Source organism: Meleagris gallopavo, chromosome 3 (assembly GCF_905368555.1).
Source record: "Meleagris gallopavo chromosome 3, MGAL_WU_HG_1.1, whole genome shotgun sequence".
NCBI classification, from domain to species: Eukaryota; Metazoa; Chordata; class Aves; order Galliformes; family Phasianidae; genus Meleagris; species Meleagris gallopavo.
Genome location: NC_139406.1, coordinates 85,208,985 through 85,228,193, shown reverse-complemented (window position 1 = coordinate 85,228,193; position 19,209 = coordinate 85,208,985). Strand labels below are relative to the sequence as shown.

The following is a 19,209-nucleotide window of genomic DNA, read 5'->3' as shown; positions in this document are numbered from 1 at the left end:
TTTTCCTAAATCCATAAGCTGGAGTCTAATACTTACATACAGTAAGTATGCACTAGTCCTATCTTAAGGCTATTTTCTTGGTTCTAGTGTAGACATAACACGGAGATCAAGCCTAAAAGCACTTTTTTCCCCCAGCAAGTTCAGTTACGTGTTAAGTCACGTAGTGCACATGTGTACAATGTGTGATTTGATAAAGTGCTTAATCTGAAAAGAATGGAGTTAGATGTAAAGCCTTTTTCTCAAGAAGTTCAAATACTGGCAATATTTTCAATTACCTATTTTTTCATATACATGGGAAGAAGTGTTTCCTACAGCAGTTCTGTACTGCTGCAGAGGCAGTAAAACATTGGAAGAGTTTGGACTTCAAAGATTTTTTGTTTTTGTTTTTCTAACTGTTAAGTCCAAATCAATACCTAAAATACTATGATAGATATTATATAATGTGACTCTAGCAGAACGGAAGGTGTGGTGGAAGCTGAGAAGTTTGTGGCAACTGTTCTTTAAAAATCCTGTATAACAGTTGAAGGACAGGAAGGTGCAAGTGTCGAGCTACCCTGTGCTAAGCTTTCAAATAGAACAATCTTTAGCTTGTGTGTAAGCAAATTATTACTTAGGTTTTAGAAATGTCTTTTAGATTATTTTGGATTTCCATGGCAACCATGAGATTTTCCTTTCTTTCATCCACAGGACCTACATGGGAAAGGCCTATTGTCTGTTTCAGTCTTAATTTTATTTTTCTACTTTTCCATTTTTTCATACAAAAGTATTTTAGGAAGGCTCAGTATTAGCCTTCTCTGCTGTTTCATTTAGACTTCAGCACAAAGAATGGTATCTAGCAAGACATGTTATTCTTTTGCTTAGGAAATTTTGCAGGCTTGAATCATTAAGTGTCACTTCAGTAAATTTCATCTCTGAGATGGATATAATGTTTATGATTTGATTCTAAGACTGTTTAGATGAGCTAGGGAAGAGGGAATGATCAAGGTCCTAAAAGAGGAATTAACTGATGATATGTGAAAACATTCTCTTGGTGATGGGTTGGCAGTTGGACGAAATGATCTTAGCGATCTTTTTCAACCTTTAAGATTCCGTGAAGGAGTTCAGAATCGCTTGGGTTTGGATTTTGACACTTTTTTATAAAGTTGAATATACCTAGGCTCTTGTGTTTACCAGAAGTTACCATTTATGGTAACTTTATCAGCCTTTGCTGATTTAATGACTGTTCAATAAAATAGCAGTGCTCAAAAACTTGAATTTGATTTTACTCACAAAAATAATTACTTGCAAATATACTTATGTTGTGTTACAAGGCACATCTACCATAAATACATTCAGACACTTGCCTGCAGTATCTCCCATTCGGAGTAAATTGAAACACTATATTCAAAACAAGTGCCCTGCAGCAGAAACTCAGCAGTGTAATTCAGTCTTCCCTTGCCAGCAGATGTGAGCTACCAGTGAATTCTGAAACCTGTTATATGAAAGGTCAGGTTGGATTATTATGGTCCCTGTGGCTTTTTCAGTTACGAAGTTGTTAGTGAAGGATGATCTTTAAAATCTTCAGACATGTCATGTAAGGTACACTTGAAAGACTGTGGACTTAGCACACCTTCTGCTGATATATTTCAGTTACCATAATGTTCACTTACCCTAATGTTCATTTTTTTTAATTGTATTTTTTCATTTCAGGTAATGATTTGGGCCCACCTTCAACAAAGGCTGCAAACAAGTTTGAGGGGATGTCACAGCAGTCAAGGTAAAAGTCTGTATATGTGAAAGTGAAGGTGAAAATTTTATTTAGATATAATTAATTTGTAAATTAGAAAAAATTGCCCTTCATATGAGTAAAACCCTAGCTAAGTTTATCCATTAGTTTCCTGCATGCATTACTGCTGTACCAATACTCTGGCTTCACTGATCCTCCTATGCTTCATTTATAGCCTTCCATGCACAATTCCTTCTTTGAACAGAATGGACAAAATATTTGTACCAGAATCTACCTGTGGCTCCTACAGAACTGAGGTCTGAGCTAGGGAATGCTGCCTCACACTTCTGTCCAGCAAGACAGAAGTTTAATTTTCATGCTTCCTGGCATTTCATTTTAGCTACTTTAATGAGAGGTCTGTAACTGCAGAGAAACAAAACATTTCAGTGTCAATTTTGGCATAAGTACCCGTAGAAGCTAGTTCTGTAGGAGAGAACTAGCCAGGCAGTTCCGAAGTCCTTAGGATCAATGGAAGGTAGTGGTGATAAATGTCCTCAAGCATCATGGTGGTGTACCTGTCTGACCATGTGCATATATGAGATCAGGGCATAACTGGAGGTGGATGCATATCATGATGCAAATCACACGTGTGTATGGAGCTTCTGGACATCCTCAGTCTGTGCTCCACTTTGTCTGGACAGGCTATGGGTGTGTTCCTGGTGACACAGCTCATTTGCCACATCTGAATCCATTCAGGTATCATTTGGTTTAGAAAGAAAAAGGTGGTGATGTTCTGTGCCACAGAGCTGCTGCCATACTTGACTTTTATAAGTGGAGAGAAAATGTGCAAATCTGATTTTTGATGGTATTAGTGAAAAGCCTAGGTAATTATATATTAAAGATTGAGTTTGGCTGTTCTTCCAGTTTTATATCATGATGTATTTTAACTTCTAAAAAAAAGCATGGAGATTAAGCTTTAGTGTTTAATCATACTCATTTTGAAAAGTTAACTTCAGAGAAAAATAGTACTGGATTCAGGGCTGCTGATACAGCAGAACACTCTCTCCTTTGAATATATTCTGACAAGCTCATCACTTTTTTCCTTATTTTTTTGAGTAATTTTTCACAAATAATACTTTTTTTTTTTTACTCACTGAGTTTTCATGCCTTGATTCTCCCTGTTTGTAACTTTTGAAGACTGTTGGTATGAACCTAAATATCTCCCCAAGAAGCAGAGCTAGTAATCATCACCTGTGCTTAAAGAGCCAGGTGAAGATTACTTGTGAAGATGTGAAGAACTGGAGTTCCCTCAGCAAAATATTCAGAAAGCTGGAGTCCAAAGGCACAGATCTCCTCAGAATTTTAATTCACGAAGGCAGAATAACCTGCCATCATCTTCTCTTATGTGGCGTGGTTAAATGGTGCCAGGCCAGATGGTAGTTGAGGATTAAATTGAGTTAAGGAAGCAAGTATCTTATGAGATTGCTAGTTTGAGGAAACAGATGTCACTCTTGTGTCTGGATCAGGGTAAAACATTTTCAACAAATAGCTTATTTTCTTAATGATCAGTTCTTCCTTGCTTTAAAATGAAATTTTAGAATAAGTAGAACTCCTGTGGAGCCTCCTTCTTACTGAGTACAGAAAGTAAAAGGAATTGCAACCATTTATACATACTTGTAACTGATATTTTCAAAGCCTCTTAGATGAAGCTTAAGATAGCGTAGTGTGTGTCCAAAGGAGAGCTACCTGTGACACTCATTGACTATCTGTTGGCAACAAATTATGGGAGTATTATTCAGTATCGAATTAATGCATTAAAATGTGTTTTTTGGAAATATGCAAATTAACCAAATTAAAATTGGATTTTTACTAGAAGATTCCAAGCTGTCTTTCAAGATGTGGTCATCTTATGAAAATCACCTCTGTGTTTCTTACTCTATAGTGCAAGAATGGTTCCAAAATATTCCTGTCTTACTTGTGTTGTTGTGTACCATCATGAATAGCTTATCCTACTGTAACACAGCTTAACAGGGTGAAGCATGTTGCTTGCCACAGCTGTCCATGTTTCCCCTGGAGCAGCAGAAACTCTGTCTCCTGATGCAGTTGCAGACTGTGTGTTGTAAAACTCACACGAGGCAACGGCTCAATCCTGGAAAACTTCAAACCCTTGGCATAAGAGCCAGAGGATGTTTTGAATGATTCAGAATAGTTATTTTAATATTTAAAGAGCAGAGTTTCTTTTAAGTTCAGGATCTGCCCACTGAGCTGGTCTTTCAGCTTCATCCATTTTCAGAGTATGTTTTTACACGCAGTTCACTTTGCAGAATTAAAGCTGTTGTGGGGTTCATATATCTCTTTCTGTTTGAAAAAATGGTCCTTTCTTACAAGAGCATTGAGTTTTGGGCTTGATGCACAGACTAGATGACAAGTTGGTTATACAAAAGAAATGTGGATTTCTCTAAATTATAGACGTGTAGAGAAAAAAATAGGAAAGAAAAGGTACACTTAGTAACAACTGTAAGCACTAATAATCACATCTATTGATTTAGCACTGGGACTGCAAAGACTGCACTTGGCCCTAGAGTTCTTCCCAAACTACCTCAGAAAGGTAAGTGATTATTTTTTTTTTGTTGGTGTTCTCATAATTCTCTTTAAGTGTATGTGAGAATAAATACTTTGTCTTCAGCTTTCATTTTTAAATTACCACCAAAGGTTACACTTTAGCAAAATTGAAAGAATTTTTGAAATCAGGAGACTTTTTAATTAAACTAAAAAGTAGTGAAACCTGTAGAATGTAGTGAAGAGGGAAAAAAAACAGAAAGTAATAGAAATTGAAAGAGAACTCATGAGGCCATCTGGTCCAATCCGCAGAGCTAACTTTGCAATCATGTTTTGGAAGTCTTGGTGGATAATCTCTCTGGGCTCCTGTTTCCATCTTTGACCAATCTCATTGGTATTTTTTTTTTTTCTTGATAACCATGTGTCCAATTTTTTAATATCTTTAAATTGTGTCCATCGTCATGTTTGGGAAACAGGCTTGTAATTTTAATGGTATTTGGTTCCTTTCAAGTAGTTAGATGCTTACTGAAATATATCAGTGACAAACTTGATGAGACCATCATCCCTCCTCAGTGGTCTTTTATTTTTAGAAATGGCTTTAGCCTCTCAATAAAACCTGCCTTATGAGTTCAAAGGCTTTTTGCATTTCATCATCAGTAGACTAAAAAATAGTAAGCAGACCTGCACAGAACATACAAGTTCACTTCCTTTTCTCTTCACGATTTTACAGATAGCAGTCTTGAGACCTGATTTTTTTTATATGAAGCTCAATTGTGTGTTTGTAAAAGTAGCTGGCATTAATGAGAATTTTCATTACAGTCACGTCGATGGGCTGACTGGGCTTTTCTGTAAAATGTATCTTTTCCTAAGTTTGTTTGTTTGATCTAAAAAGCAATCACACTATTTTACCCTCGGCAGTTTGTCTCTGAATTGATGTGTCTCAGTTCTTTAATGTTTAAAGGAGGTTGTGAATAAACTTATTTCTTTTTGTTTTAGTGGCACTAAGAAAAATAGAAACCAGTCATCATCTTTCAATAGATAAATCCAATCAGCACACGGAAATGTTTAAGCCCTCGCTGTCCATCGATATACCACAGAAACCACAACCTGGAGATTTGCCCCCGAAGCCTCTGCCTCTGGAACTAACTCAGAAGCCTCAAGTAGGAGATTTACCCCCAAAGCCTGGAGAACTGCCCCCCAAACCTCAGCTAGGAGACTTGCCACCAAAACCGCAACTTGGAGACTTACCTCCAAAGCCGCAAATAAAGGACCTTCCTCCCAAACCTCAGCTGGGAGAGCTGTTGGCTAAAACACAAGGTGGAGAACCATCACCAAAGCCTCAGCCCTCGGAGGCAAATCAGAAATCTCACTCCTTAGATCTTTCTCCAAACGTACAATCTAGAGACACCGTCCAAAAACAAGCATCTGAAGAGTCTAATGATGTAACGCATACCCTGCCAGAAACCCCTGTGCCGCTTCCCAGGAAGATAAATATGGTAGGTATTATTGCAGTTACTTCAACATTTCCATACAAGGCTTTGAAGTTACTCTAGGACTGTCTGTGCAAAAAAGAAGCCCTTACTGTACGAACAAAACAGTAATGTTATGGGCTAGGACGGGGAACTATATGTTCTTTCTGTACATCCAAGTAGCTTCAGCAAATACTTGGTGTTTACAAGACCTCTAGCCTGCTGACATAAGTACGTAACGTCAAATGATAGTTTTGGGGAATGCTGGTGTATTTGAATTTACTAGGGTATTTGGCCATCTTTGTGTGTGCCAGTCATACTTCTGAATTAATAGGCATTTTCCTCTCTTGACTTTGTTGCTTTATAGAATACTAGAATATTTGTTTGATTCTATTTTAAAGTGTTAGGAAAGGGTGCTAGCTCCTATTACTGCTAACCTGCTGGTCAGTGGGTAAAAATGTAGATTCTAGGTCAACTGTGACAAATGGGTGAATGTTCCTGTCCTGAATATTTAATGTTGGTGTACTTAAGTAGTTGACAAAGGTTTGGATATATTGCTCAATTGGCAAAATTAACATTGCTGTGTGTTGTGTAGTAACAGAGCTGGGAATACTAGACTCCAAGTCTACTTGTTCAATCCCCAGTTCATCTAGCTATTTATCTTGTGAGCCAGTGCAATTTCCATCCAATAGAGGTTTCTTCATGCATATGTATATTGAAATCATTTTATGAAACTCCAGAGTGCTCTCAGGATTTCTCGTCATTAAGAATACATCAAAAAGGAGATGTTTTTGCTTGTCAAATTGGCTATGCAAAGCACTTATGTGAAAGGAAATGTGACTTCCGTTCTGGTAGTGAAAGCAGAGGGTGAGTTTCTCCTTTCTTGTGCTTGTCTGAGAAAGAACACTTTCTGCAGAGCCATTATTCTGCTTGGCTTCTGTGATTGACTCCTCTGTATGTTCGTATCGGAACAGACAGTGAGAGCTGTTGCTTGAATTTCCTGATTGTTGTAGAGATTAGGTGAAAGAAAGCATGAAGATCAAAAGGTGTCTGCAACTATGATTTTTTTATGTACTTAAATATAAGGAAGCAAATAACACAGGGCATTCTCAGCTATTGCTCCCTTCTAATGTGAAAGAGAGCAAACAGTGGATTTGATGTTTCTGATATTGTTTAAACTCTTCCCCTATATTATACTGAAAAATCACAAGTAAAAATTCAGTGTTCCCCAAATCGAGCCATTTCCGTATATGCAGTAAATTAAATAATTTCACTGCTTGGAAGTGATCAAAATGGTGATGTATCCATGATAATTATTGCAATTTTTTACATATCACTGTGTGCACGCTTGTTTGCTGCAGTCTTCTCAAGCAGTAATGTGCAGGTGTTCATTTTAAACATGTTGTGTTTGTGCTTTTAGCCTGTCGCTGTGTCCTCTCAGCACAAGCTAATGAAATGCTGTGTCACAGTGCATTGAGGGCTGTGACGGCAGCCAGCATTGCCTGTAGAACTGCAGGCTCGATTTTGATAACCACTGGAGAGAGAAGGGAGAAAAAAAAAAAAAAAATTGGCATAAATTCCTGCACTGGAATTTGTAGAAGATCAGTTCCCCAAAATTATTAGGTATAAATATTAGTACTGGTATGGTGGTGTGTATGTATGTATATAGGGTATAAATAGGCTGTATATAGGGTATGTATATAGGCTGTATATAGGGAATTGAAAGGATATTTTTGAAGAAATTGATTCTGAGAGCTTGTGAAATATCACTGAACACCTGAGTGTTTGGGGTTTTTTTTTGTGTGGATGTGTTTTATGAAGGAGATAAAATACTTCTTTTTAAACACTGATTGAGCATAAGTAGGAATGTGGAGGGATTGTTTAATGACCACAGCAACTGATTATTGTTTGGTCTTGGACAATAATTGCACTGTTGAATGGGTACTAATATTTGGATGCAGAATTGTGAGGGATTTTTTTGTTATTACTTCTGTGGGTTTGTTTATAATTCCAAATGAGATGTTCTGTATTTGCTTTCATTTTACTTTTTACACACCAGTGCCTCAGCTTCTATTCTGGTAAACCTACATTTCCTTCAGCTCCATCCTTCTGTGAACCTCCCAAGGTTAATAGCAGCCCAAGCTTGAGTTCTCATTTCTCCTAGGTGAAAGAAACAGAATATTAAACCTTCATCTGTAGCACTAATCGGAGCCAAGAGGAACTGCAGGCATTTTTCGTGTTCTTACGAGCTGAGTTGCCTACAGTCCTCTAAGGTTAGGTTAGAGGAATATTACTTTCTTCACATTCCTGACTGAAGGAAAACTTCTATGAGGCAGAATTTATTTCCTTTCATCGCTGGAGCATCGACTGGAAGTTCTCTTAGTTTGCAAAGCTTCTCTGGAGTTGAAAGCAGGGACTGATTCCAAACATCCATATTAATATTGCATTCCAGTCCCTTGTGATAGTTGAGATTTTTGTTCACATTATCTGAATTTGTTTAAAAAAAGAAAAAAGAAAAAAAGAAAGCATTCTTTGAAGTAACTTTGCTGCAGTAAATCCTTGCTGGGGAAAAAAAAAAAAAAGGACGAAAAAAAAGTCCTTTGATCTCATACAAATTTCACCTAAGGTATTTCTGTTCATTTGTCTCAATAGTACATTTTTCCCATCTTATGTTGTGTTAACTGCATCGCCCTTACATATATAATTGTTATTTTCTATAACTTGACTTTAATGTGACTGCTCCTTGCTGTGTGCCTGCTCTGCTGCTGAGCTGCAGGCGCTTTTCTGCCAGAACATGGAGGTGTTTCAAATGGGAAGGTAACAGCAAAGAGAAGACTCCCTAGGAAATTTCCTGTCAAGTTACTTCTGGCACAGATCCTTCTAAACCTGCTGACTTTTCCTTCATACCCTCCTGCTTCTCATCTCCTTCTGCTCCTCTTGTTTGTGTTCTTGTTATCTGACTACCTCTGTTCAAAGAGGAACTGTAGTTATTGAAGAAGCACACAGTATGAAAATACAGGAATATGAGGCAGCAGTGCATTTCAGTGAGTATAAAGTAGCAGCATATTTCTGATAGTGTTGCTTACTTACTCTGTTTGGAAATAATTTAAAGCATTTTTCCAGCCATGGGAAACATATGTTTGGGGAGGAGTCCATGGCTCAGGCTTTCTTATGTGAATTAGTAGTGTGCAGCAAAATATGACCTAGAAAACATTTGGATGCAGAATAGCAGAGTTGTGAGAATTTTGTGATGACAGATCATAATAAATAGTGTACTGCTACCTGAAGTTAAGAATTTTGTAACAAACTGCTAACACTCTGGATTGAAAGTCATTCAAAAAATAATTTCGTGATACATTCCTATAAGCACATCTGAAATCAAAGAATACTGTATTTTCCTGGTAGACCCCAAAACTGCAAGGAACACTGCGATTTAAACATGGTGTTTTCCTCAGCCTTTTCCTCTCCTTCAATGCTCGAAGGAGATTGGATTTCAGTTTGTTCATGTGGTGGTGTTTTGTTTTGTTTTGTTTTTTTGTTGAGATTTCGTGTTTGGATTTTCTTTGTTTGTTTAATCACGTATGATGGGAGAAAGAAGGTGGGTGGTGGTGGATTGGAATAATGTAAAGACATTATTTAAGCTTTGATGGAGAAGGTGTAAGAAACTTAAGCAGTGTGCTTACTACTGAAGTTTCTTGTGAGTTCTGAATCCTTTAAAAAAAACACAAAAACTGGACTTGTATAGATCTTTTCTTCCTTTCACTCGTTTTTTAATCCTTGAAGTGGATTTTTTTTTATTTTATACCTTGACTGAGAAAAAGGAAATTGGGTTGTCTTCTCCTTTTTGTAAAATAGAACTAGAAGGCAGAATTCATATGATATGTTTCCTGTCTCCTTCATGTCTTCAATCTAAAACTTTGCTGTATTTTCAGGGAAAGAACAAGGTTAGGCGAGTGAAGACAATTTATGACTGCCAGGCAGATAATGATGATGAGCTCACCTTTGTTGAAGGAGAAGTAATTATTGTAACTGGGGAAGAGGACCAAGAGTGGTGGGTATGTATCTTTTTGCTTTTATAGTCCCACATCACTTCTTTATGAGTCTTAAAGGAAAGCCTGTTTTTTCCAATTTTTTTTGTTGGTTTGTTGTGTTTTGTTTTTTTGTTTTGTTTTGTTTTTGCTTGTTTATTCAGGGGAGAGGGAAGAGTTTGTATGAACTAATATCCAGCACTGAAATTCATACTAGAGGAGACACCCTTTTTAGGTTCTTCCTCTTCTGAGCATTCTGCTAGCCCCATCCTGGCTGGGTTTGTCTTCATCGCTGGGTCACAGTAACACATCTGTATTTATGTTCAGGCAGTAGTGCACCTTGGCCTTCCATCAAATGAAGAGATGGTGTCATATCATCCCTCCATTTAGCATGCTTATATACTTTCCATGAAAAATGAGTCGTGTAATTATCTCCAGCACTGCAGAAATGTTAAGTTTTAACTGTAGAGGCTGCTGAGAGTCTGAAAAACTTTTTAATTAGCGCCGTAAGCTGCTGATTTTTCTTCCCTAAACGAGAAGCAGTTAATCAATGTTTTCGTCCCTCCTGTGGCATAGTTTTGTATCATAACCACCCTTTCTCTAGACTGCATATTGTCTTTGGTTCTTGAAGTGCAAGCCTCAGGCTTTCTCAGCCCCGCTTGGAGGCTCAAGCCCTCCCTTGACAGTCTGCGTGCTGCCTCCTACCTCATGCTTCCCTACCTAGGAGCTATTACTGTGGAAAAATAGACAGATTTAATTCAGATTGTATTAAAACAAATTCTTATTGCAGTGCTGCCTACCATTTCTTAATCTAAGTGCAGTGCAACCCTTGCTGCTGTGGTCCCAGCTACACAGTTTCCTTCCATTCATCAGAGGGACATTTAAGTGCGGAAAAGCTTTGGCTGAAAAGATGGTATCAGAACAGCAGCGTGCACTGAAAAGCTGCTGTATTAGCAACTTTATCCAATCCTTGATTATACTTTCATTAGTTGCTGAATCTGTTTGTGAAGTACCCAGGGATTTTAAAAAGCCACGTGCCTGACAAATTCCATGAAGTGCTTCAGCTCGAGTGTTTCTGTGAAGGGAAACGAGGGCTGTTGACTAATTTGCTTCAAAAATTTGGCTTTACAAGAGGAAATGGCCAGCCCTGCACATTTCCCCTTCCCATTCTGTTAGCTCAGGGCAGAGGAAGGAGGTACGTTATTCTGAAAGTAGTGAGCAGTGCCGTAGCAGGACAAGAGTGGACAACCAAGACTACTAGTCCAGTGCTGTCAGTTGGACAGTTGTTGATAATAAGGCTTTTTAAAAATTGAAAGTTCATATAGAAAGTGCCATTTTTGTTAGAGATTGCTTGGATATTTCCTTATAAATGATTATTATGTGAAGTCCTTAAGAAATTGTATGTGGAGGATGCTTAATCAAACGGTGCTGTTATTTGTTATAAGCACTGGTATGCACATAAGTCATGAGAAGTCATAGTAATTGACTGAGGAAAGCAGTTGAGCCTGTATCACTTGGAGTGATTTTTTTCTAGGATTTCTCCTGTCCAGCCATGCAGTTTATCAAGAGTAACTTCACAGCCGTAAGCTGACACATGAGATGTTTATGATTTACACAGTTAACTCAGATGAATGGTTTTGAGAGAGGTGTGACCTGTTGCTGCAAGTCAGTTCATGGATGAAAGAAAGTCAGGCTTCTGTTGTGGGGAGATTTTTGAAATGCAGTGTGTATTGCTTTTGTAGGTTTCTAAATTCAACTGTAGCTGCTTTGTTCTCTTTACATGCAGTTGCTTTCTCTTATAAGTTTGTAGGATTTTATTTTGTTCTCTTACACAAACTCAAATGTTAACTGAGGATGCCTTAAACTGTCAAAAAACTTGCAGAGTTCCCATAGCATCTATGCAATTCTGCTGGTTTTGAATAGAGCTAATGCTATCTGTGAATGTCCTGTGCATGTGTGGACACTTACTTGTTTGTTTATTTCTCCTGTGTTGCAGATCGGACACATTGAAGGACAGCCACAGAGGAAAGGGGTCTTTCCAGTGTCCTTTGTGCACATTCTGTCAGACTAGTAAAAACAAATAAAAATCCCCAAACTTGAGCATTGCACATTCTTCATGCAAGACGGGCTTTTTAGCAAAAGCGAACGCTGCTGCCTCCCTGTAATCCTGTGCACAATTGTATATATAGCTGCTGTTACAAATTAAGAATTCATTTAAGTTTCACCTCATGAGGTTGAGTTATATGTATTGTAAATATACTGTGTTATTCTGCCTTTGCCAGTATTATGGTAGCCTTGGAACCTGGCACGCCTTATTGGGTTTGTTGAAGCCATCCTCGGCATCTAGCACTTACATCTCTGTCTATGCTGTTAAAAATACGTGTGAACTGCCAGCTTTCCAAACATAGGTGATCTCCATCAACCGTGTAACTGTACAGAAATGACTGTTCCTAATAACTCGGTATTTTCAATATACAATTAGCAGAAAGTTAGAATGAGTGAATGGTTTTGGACAATTTATAAATCAGTCTGCAGTTTATAAGTGTATGCAGTTTACAGCTATGAAACCCACTTCGTTATTTATTTAATATAGTGCTCAGTTAAGTGTAATTACGAAGACAAATATTCACTGACTTTACAGATAACAGTAATGTTTTATGGTGTGCATACAGCATTTCATGTTTATATTATGTGGACCTATGCCAAACTGTGATTGCAGTTCCCCTGTGATATTACCTCACTATGAAAAGTTACAAAATTATTTCATTCAAAAACTTATTTTAATGAGAATTAGTCATATTGTACTTTAGTAGGTATATGTGAAATTTGCTGGTTTCTTTCACGGAATCCTTAGTAACCAAGGACTTATATAAAACGCTGACTGTTGACATTATGCATGCATTTAGATGCTTACTTGAAACCTGCCTTTGTACAAAAGTAGTACTTTAGTCATATAGCTACATTTGAAGAAAAAAACATTTTAACTTAATTGTTATTCAGATTAATGTGAGCTTGCAACCGTATTTGTTCATAGCTAAATTGGCTCTTTGAAAATGATTTGTGGTTCTTTTTCCTCTGTCTTCAACCTCACTAGAAGTCAGTTATCTGAATAAAATTTCTTATGTGGTGGTATAAGGATAAATTTAAAATATTTTTAATTGCTTTAAAAAGTGGAAGTTAATATGACTTTTTGTGTATTTGATCAGGCCATTAGTGCTATAACTCAGATTATAACTATCGAGTTGTTTTTAGGAGAGTTCACCAAGCAGTAGCTGTAGTAGTCTCAATTCAAAGCACCAGCTAGCAAACATTATTATTACTATTAGAAAGCTAATTTGTAGAAAAATCATTAAAGGCTGCATTTGACCTGAGGTTTCTTGAAAGTTGATATAAAGTTGCATTGCCAGAAAACACTTAAATGTATTACCAAAAATGTTCATTTCCTATGTTACTTTCAACATTATTATTTTTTTTACCTTTGATGCGTAACGCAATTGTGTGTTTTTCCATAGTCTGTCTGTACCAAGTTCCATAACATTCATATGTAGCTTTGCATTACTTGTGTTAAATGTTACATTGGCTTCAGCACCTGGCCCTGTTATTTCAAAGCAGATTGTCTTGGCTGCATGAAAAGGTTTTCATTTCATAAAAGCACCTTTCAGGCTTTCTGAGAGCTTTCATTTTTAATTCAATTTTACTAGACTGTAGTCAGTGAATATTTAATTCTGTTTGTGGTTAATACGGAAACAAATAACAGTCCAAACCCCAAATGGAGAAAATGGAAACAAATATATCAACTGTTAATGGTTTTATCATTCAATGCAAAAGCTTATTAAAAAATAGAAATAAAAAAATTGCACAAGGAGTGAGTGAGCCTGCTGGCATCTAAGCTTCAGTATTACCAGTTCCAGTATTTCAGACTTTACTCTGTTTTCTATGGAAAGGAAGTCAGGATTAGCATTTATTTAGCATTCCATTCTATCCATTAATACAATGTTTTAAGTTGCATTAAAGAACAAAACCTATTCACTTTTGTGGTCAATTGTATTTTTAAATGATCTTGAAATAAACTGATAAAGCAAACCATATAAAGAAAATCTAGGCATGTAAAATTATGTAGAATCAAATGTCTATTCTTTTCTACGCTCTTTAAAATAGTATACATATGCATTTTATAAAATTAAATGCGTTCCATCGGGAACAATAGTTCTGTTTATTCTGGCTTATTGTGGGTCATAAGAAATCTGAAAATGTATGATATTGACTGAGTTTAAGTACAGTATTATATTTGAACTCAATGAGCCACTGTCTGCAATTTTGTATATGACATAGTATTTGGAAAGTCTAAATCTTTATGGAAAACTAGCTGATAAGGGGCTGGGGGGTGGGCAGGGGAAGGTGCCCCCCGAGGGGGAAGTATGCTCTGCAGATGATGTCTTATTTACTGTTGAACAACAGTTGCTATTTATTTTTTTATTGCATAGTACATCAACATGTACAGAAATCAGATCTGGTTGTGCCACTAGTTAAAATCTTGACTTCTCATTGAATGTTAAGGTAAAACATCAGTACACATGTCTATTCACATGTATTTAATGTGACAGTTTTTCGAGTACTGTATGTGTTAATTTCTACTTTTTTAATATTTAAAATTGCTTTTAAATAAATGTATTCAGTTGATCCCAGATATCTGAACAAGGCCCTTTTGTCAACTGGAATATCGTCCAGGGAGAAAGTCTGGATTCCATGCAGGTAGAACTTCAACACTTGAAATGTTTTTTCTTGAATATAAAGCACCCCTTATATAATGCAATTAAATGTGTTTAACAGTTGTTAAATATGGATGCAGTTGCCTTTATCTGGAAAAGTTTACTTGCTGAATTTAGCATCAAAGCACTTTGTCCATGGATTTCCACATGCTTTCTCTGTGGCTCTGGTAGGCGCTGTGTGAAGCCCGCTGTCTGGAGCTGGCCCTTCAGCTTGGGAGGAGCTGCCCAGCGTGGCCCTTGGCTGCGCTGCCTTCCAACTCCGTGAACAGGATTCCCAAACCCAACAGCAGCCCTCAAATGGAGTCGAGCAGTACTAACATCTCCTGCATGGAGGTGACCTTATTGCTTTGCGTTTTAGTTCTGATCCAGCGTGTGGAGTTTCTGATTCTGTTCTTGAAGGTTTCTCAGTTAATATCCAGCTGCTCCAACAAGTCACTTGAAATTACTTTCTCATCTTTTAGCCAGAGGAAAAGTTAGTGTGTGTAGAGTTATCAAATCTGGTTTGTATCAAAAGTAGTAACTGCAGCAGCACAGGGCTCACAAGACTGCTGTGGTAAGATAGATTCTTGAGCAGTGTACATAGCCTTGGTTCTCCATAGGATATTCTGCTCAGTTTGGGGCTTTTTGATTTATAAAGGTTACAGGTTTTGTAAAAGGGGGAGTGAAATACAGAGCAGGCAGAAGAACAAGAAGCAACCTAGTTAAATGTTCTGCTTATGTTCATCTTTTACCCTGTTGCAGTATTTCAGATGTTAGCCTTCACAGATATGCTGATTTCATAACCTCAGTCTTTGTTATTCAGTGACATATAATTTCCTATTGCAAGCCAAAACTGAGGTAGATATTCCATATACTTTTAAGAGGTGAAGAGGCCAAGACAAGATTGTGCCCAGAGAATACCCTGGACGTTCACTCTTTTTATGGCAATCTTGGCTCATAGTTGAACAGGCTGGTAGTCAACACCAGTGAAATCGGCACAAATCTTAAATATACCAAAACTCTGAAATACTCTTCCCTCACAATACCAAATGCTCCAACATGATAAATATGATTTCATAGTTTTCAGATACTTGCCCTTGCCCCAGATTCTGTAGTTCTGATAGTTAACTTTGGGCGTCAATAAAAAATAACTTTCCCAGCCTTCCCAAAGCACTACTCTGGACCGAGCTGATAGCTCTAGGCCGTACACCCAGACAGGTAACCCTGCAAAATGCTGTGATCTACTCTTGTGCAGCAGTTGTGTTGCTGGTAGGTATAACTGTACTACAGCACTGCCTACAACTCTAGGCCATGCATTGCCTAAAAAAAGTTATCTCATTACCTCTGCTTCTCCCACTCACCTGCAAATTTTGAAGTCTTTCAAATAATTAATGTTTTATTTGTAATAAAACCTGAACATATATGGTTGAATATACCCACTAATTACCTTTTTGTCACTGGAGTGTGTGTGTAAGCAAACTGGCTCAGCCTTCCTGATTCCTAAACAAACAAATTTGTTCTGTTGTTCTTTCTCACTAGGAAATATTTATTTAGTTAGCTTTCATTTAATTCTGGACATTGGAAGACTTACTCCTCACAGGAAGATGCTTCTCCCATTCTCCCAAACCAGGGGTATTCAAGTACTAGCATGTTGTAAATGCTGGTGTATTTACAGTGGACTGTTACCTTGGATATCTTCTCACATGTGTAATTAAAGCAATAATATTACCCAGATAATGAATCAGTTTTAGATAGAGAGGCTTGCCAGGACATATAATGATTGAGTACTCTTTATAGCTGTATGTCTTTACAGCACTGTTTTCAAAAATCACCAAAACCTTGGGGTGCAACATTTTTTGTGCTTCTCTCCCAAGATACATTTGAAAGATCTGTTGCAATATCTCCTTTTGTTTGACATAGTTTTAATAAAGCAGGTTAACCTCCAGTGGAAAGCTGTTCATGTGGCTGTATTTAGGCTATGCCTTAAATGCATCACAATCTTGACCACAGGAAACAACTGAGTGTTCCAGGAGGGTGGGGTACTGACTTGTGCTCTGTATTCCTGGATCGCCAGACTGAAGGAAGCACTGGGTTGGCTCTGAGACTGCATGCTTGGTGTTCCTTTTGAAGGAAACTACAGAAAATAGAATGGCCATCCCTGGAGGTGGCTAAGAGATCTGTGTACGTGGTGTTAGGAGGCATGGTTTAGTGGTGGACTTGATAGTATTAGACTAGTGGTAGGACTTGATGATCTTAATGGTCTTTTGCAATATAAATTATTCTACTATTCTACAGTCAGATAACTCTGGCACTGGAAAACCAGAACGTGATGGGTGCAAATGTCCTCTTCATATATGAAGTTTAGCTTCAGACCTCAGTTTCTTACAGACAACTGAGTGGCTCATTTTTGAGTTTAAAGCTGTTGAGGATGCTTTTATGACACACTTATTTTAGCCCTACTAAAACACAGCCAGAAGCTTTTCAGATCAATACAGAATGCACACAGGACTGCAAGATATTCTCATATATAGCTGTAAGCCAAAAATTTTATCTAATACAAACTATTTCAAGTTGTGCTAATGATACTTTCAGGGCTATAGAGAAAATGATTGAAAGTGATTTAGGGCTTGGCCATCTGCTGAGAGAGCGCTCAAGTTTCTTTTTAGAGAAGCTGGCTGCTGTTTGTCAACTTGTATTTCAGCTCACAGCCCCCTGCACTGCAGCGTGCGTGGGACCTGTGAGTTTGGGCTGGTTCTCGTCAGCTGGCATTCAAGCAGCACAAAAAAAACAGATAGTGTGTCAGTGCACAGGCTTTGCCTTGTTCCTCTGCGGATCACAGAACAGACCCCAGTGTATGCAGTGAGGCAGGCGTCTGCTTCGGTCTTTTGTAATGTGGGGGTGAGGGACAAACAATTAGTGATGGCCATCACATCTGCCAGTCTCACTAGAGCAGAGGAGCAACTATTCAATGGTGTGCTGTCCTGCCTGACAGCTGAGTGTTTGGAATAAGCTGCAGACTTACCTGGGACTTGAAATCCAGTTAACGCAGCTGTGCAGTTCCTGCCTGTCTGGTCTTGGTTCAGGCATTGTGTGACTAGAAACCTCCTCTCCCCTTAACGCTTGTTACTTCGTGCTAAAGATCCTTTGCTTGCTACTTGTGTGTAGATCCTTTTCTTCTTGCATTTCTTTCTCTGAGGCCTGAAGGTGTTTCAGTTACCACCAAAAATTCAGAAATCTGATTTTCTTTTGTAGTCGTATTGTGTAAATGATTCACCCTTGAGCACTCAAGGCTGCCCTAGAATGGCTACACACAGACATTACTTCAATATATTTACCTCAATCCACACGGTAGCATTAACCTGGTTGTTTTGGTAACTAATTTCCCCAGTCTGATTCCCAGGAAATACTGTATGAAGAACTTATTACAGCTGTCTGTAAACTTAGAATAACAAGGAGTAGCGTGCTACAGCTTCAAGTCTGAGGCTGTTCTCAAACCCTGCTTAGTAATGGATTTTGTCCCTCTCTCCCTTCCTCCACATCCATGCTGAGTGTGCACATGCCCCTGAGCTGGAGGTAGCCAAGCAGTAAGCAAGCTGCAGCACCTTCCTGAAACTGCCCACCATGTTTCAGCTGAGACATTTTACTGTGTGGAAAAAGGCGTGTAGTGCAACTCGTGGGACATCGTGGTAGAAAGGCAGATTGATGATCCAGGATGCTCCAGGAACTTCCTTAGTCTTTGTCTTCCTCATAGGAATCAAGCAACCTCTGTAGAAAGCCACCGGAGAGGAAATGCTTAAACTGTCTCTATCAAATGCTGAGCTAATGAGGGAATCTTAGTGTCTAGGACAGCAGGAGAGCAAGGAGCTCTCAGTGTTAAGCTTTATATGAACCGAAGTTGGGGACTTCTAAGACTCTGCAGTTGATTAGAAGAAATCTAATTGCTTTGTGAGCAGCAGAGGGTAGCTTACAAGAGTAGAAGAGCCCTTCTGGAGGGAAGGAGTACAAGCATGATCCTGGACCCTTCTGAAAAATCAGGACTCCGTCACTGACAAGAAGGTCAGTGAAAGGAGTGGGCAGTTCTCTTCTGAGCACTGCCTTTACGTGGGTTGGTGACCCTGCACATAGCAGGGGGGTTGAAACTACATGATCACTGTGGTCCTTTTAAACCCATGCCATTCTGTGATTATACTCACCTAGAGCTCAAGTGCTCTGTAAGCGATGAGAAGTGCAGGTCTGTTGTCTGGGAGAAGCAACAAGACCTTTCAGTAGCAGTAATGCCAGTCAGACCATCAGAGCAGCTGCTGCAGCTGAGCATCATGAAGGAGCAGAAGGCACCTGAGGTGATGAGAGTGTGAGCTGGGGGCTGTATGCAAGGAGGTGCTGCTGCTGCACACAGCCCACCTTGGGGCTAAGCCACAGGAGTGGCATCTCTGTCCTGATTTCACAGCCTTTAAAACCATTATACATGAGATATAGAGCCCAAGTCTATCCCATACCTGCTTTATTATATGGGGTTCTGTAAACTGCTGCCTCGAGGGTAGAGGTGGAACATTTGCCTTACTTAAAGCTGGATTTTTCTCAGGTTCATTCAGCTCAGCACCTGTGTTCCTGCCAGGTCTGACTGAGTGAGATGCTACCAAGTCCAGTAGAAAAGCCTCTCCTGTCCTTTCTTCCTGCCTGGGTGCAGAGGGAATGGCTGC

General features: G+C 38.6%; 1 protein-coding gene across 4 annotated transcripts in view; it reads left to right on the top strand.

Moving 5' to 3' along the window:
• Positions 1 to 14,448, top strand: part of ASAP1 (ArfGAP with SH3 domain, ankyrin repeat and PH domain 1) — a 137,149-nt gene extending 122,701 nt beyond the window's left edge. For all 4 annotated transcript variants that reach the window (XM_085221676.1, XM_010709319.4, XM_010709317.4 and 1 more), the window contains 5 exons: positions 1,690 to 1,756; positions 4,255 to 4,313; positions 5,261 to 5,760; positions 9,666 to 9,788; positions 11,758 to 14,448. In XM_085221676.1, coding sequence (XP_085077802.1) covers positions 1,690 to 1,756; positions 4,255 to 4,313; positions 5,261 to 5,760; positions 9,666 to 9,788; positions 11,758 to 11,832 — 824 coding nt within the window. In that variant the 3' untranslated portion in view covers positions 11,833 to 14,448. The remainder of the gene's footprint in view (positions 1 to 1,689; positions 1,757 to 4,254; positions 4,314 to 5,260; positions 5,761 to 9,665; positions 9,789 to 11,757) is intronic.
• Positions 14,449 to 19,209: the final 4,761 nt, after the last annotated feature.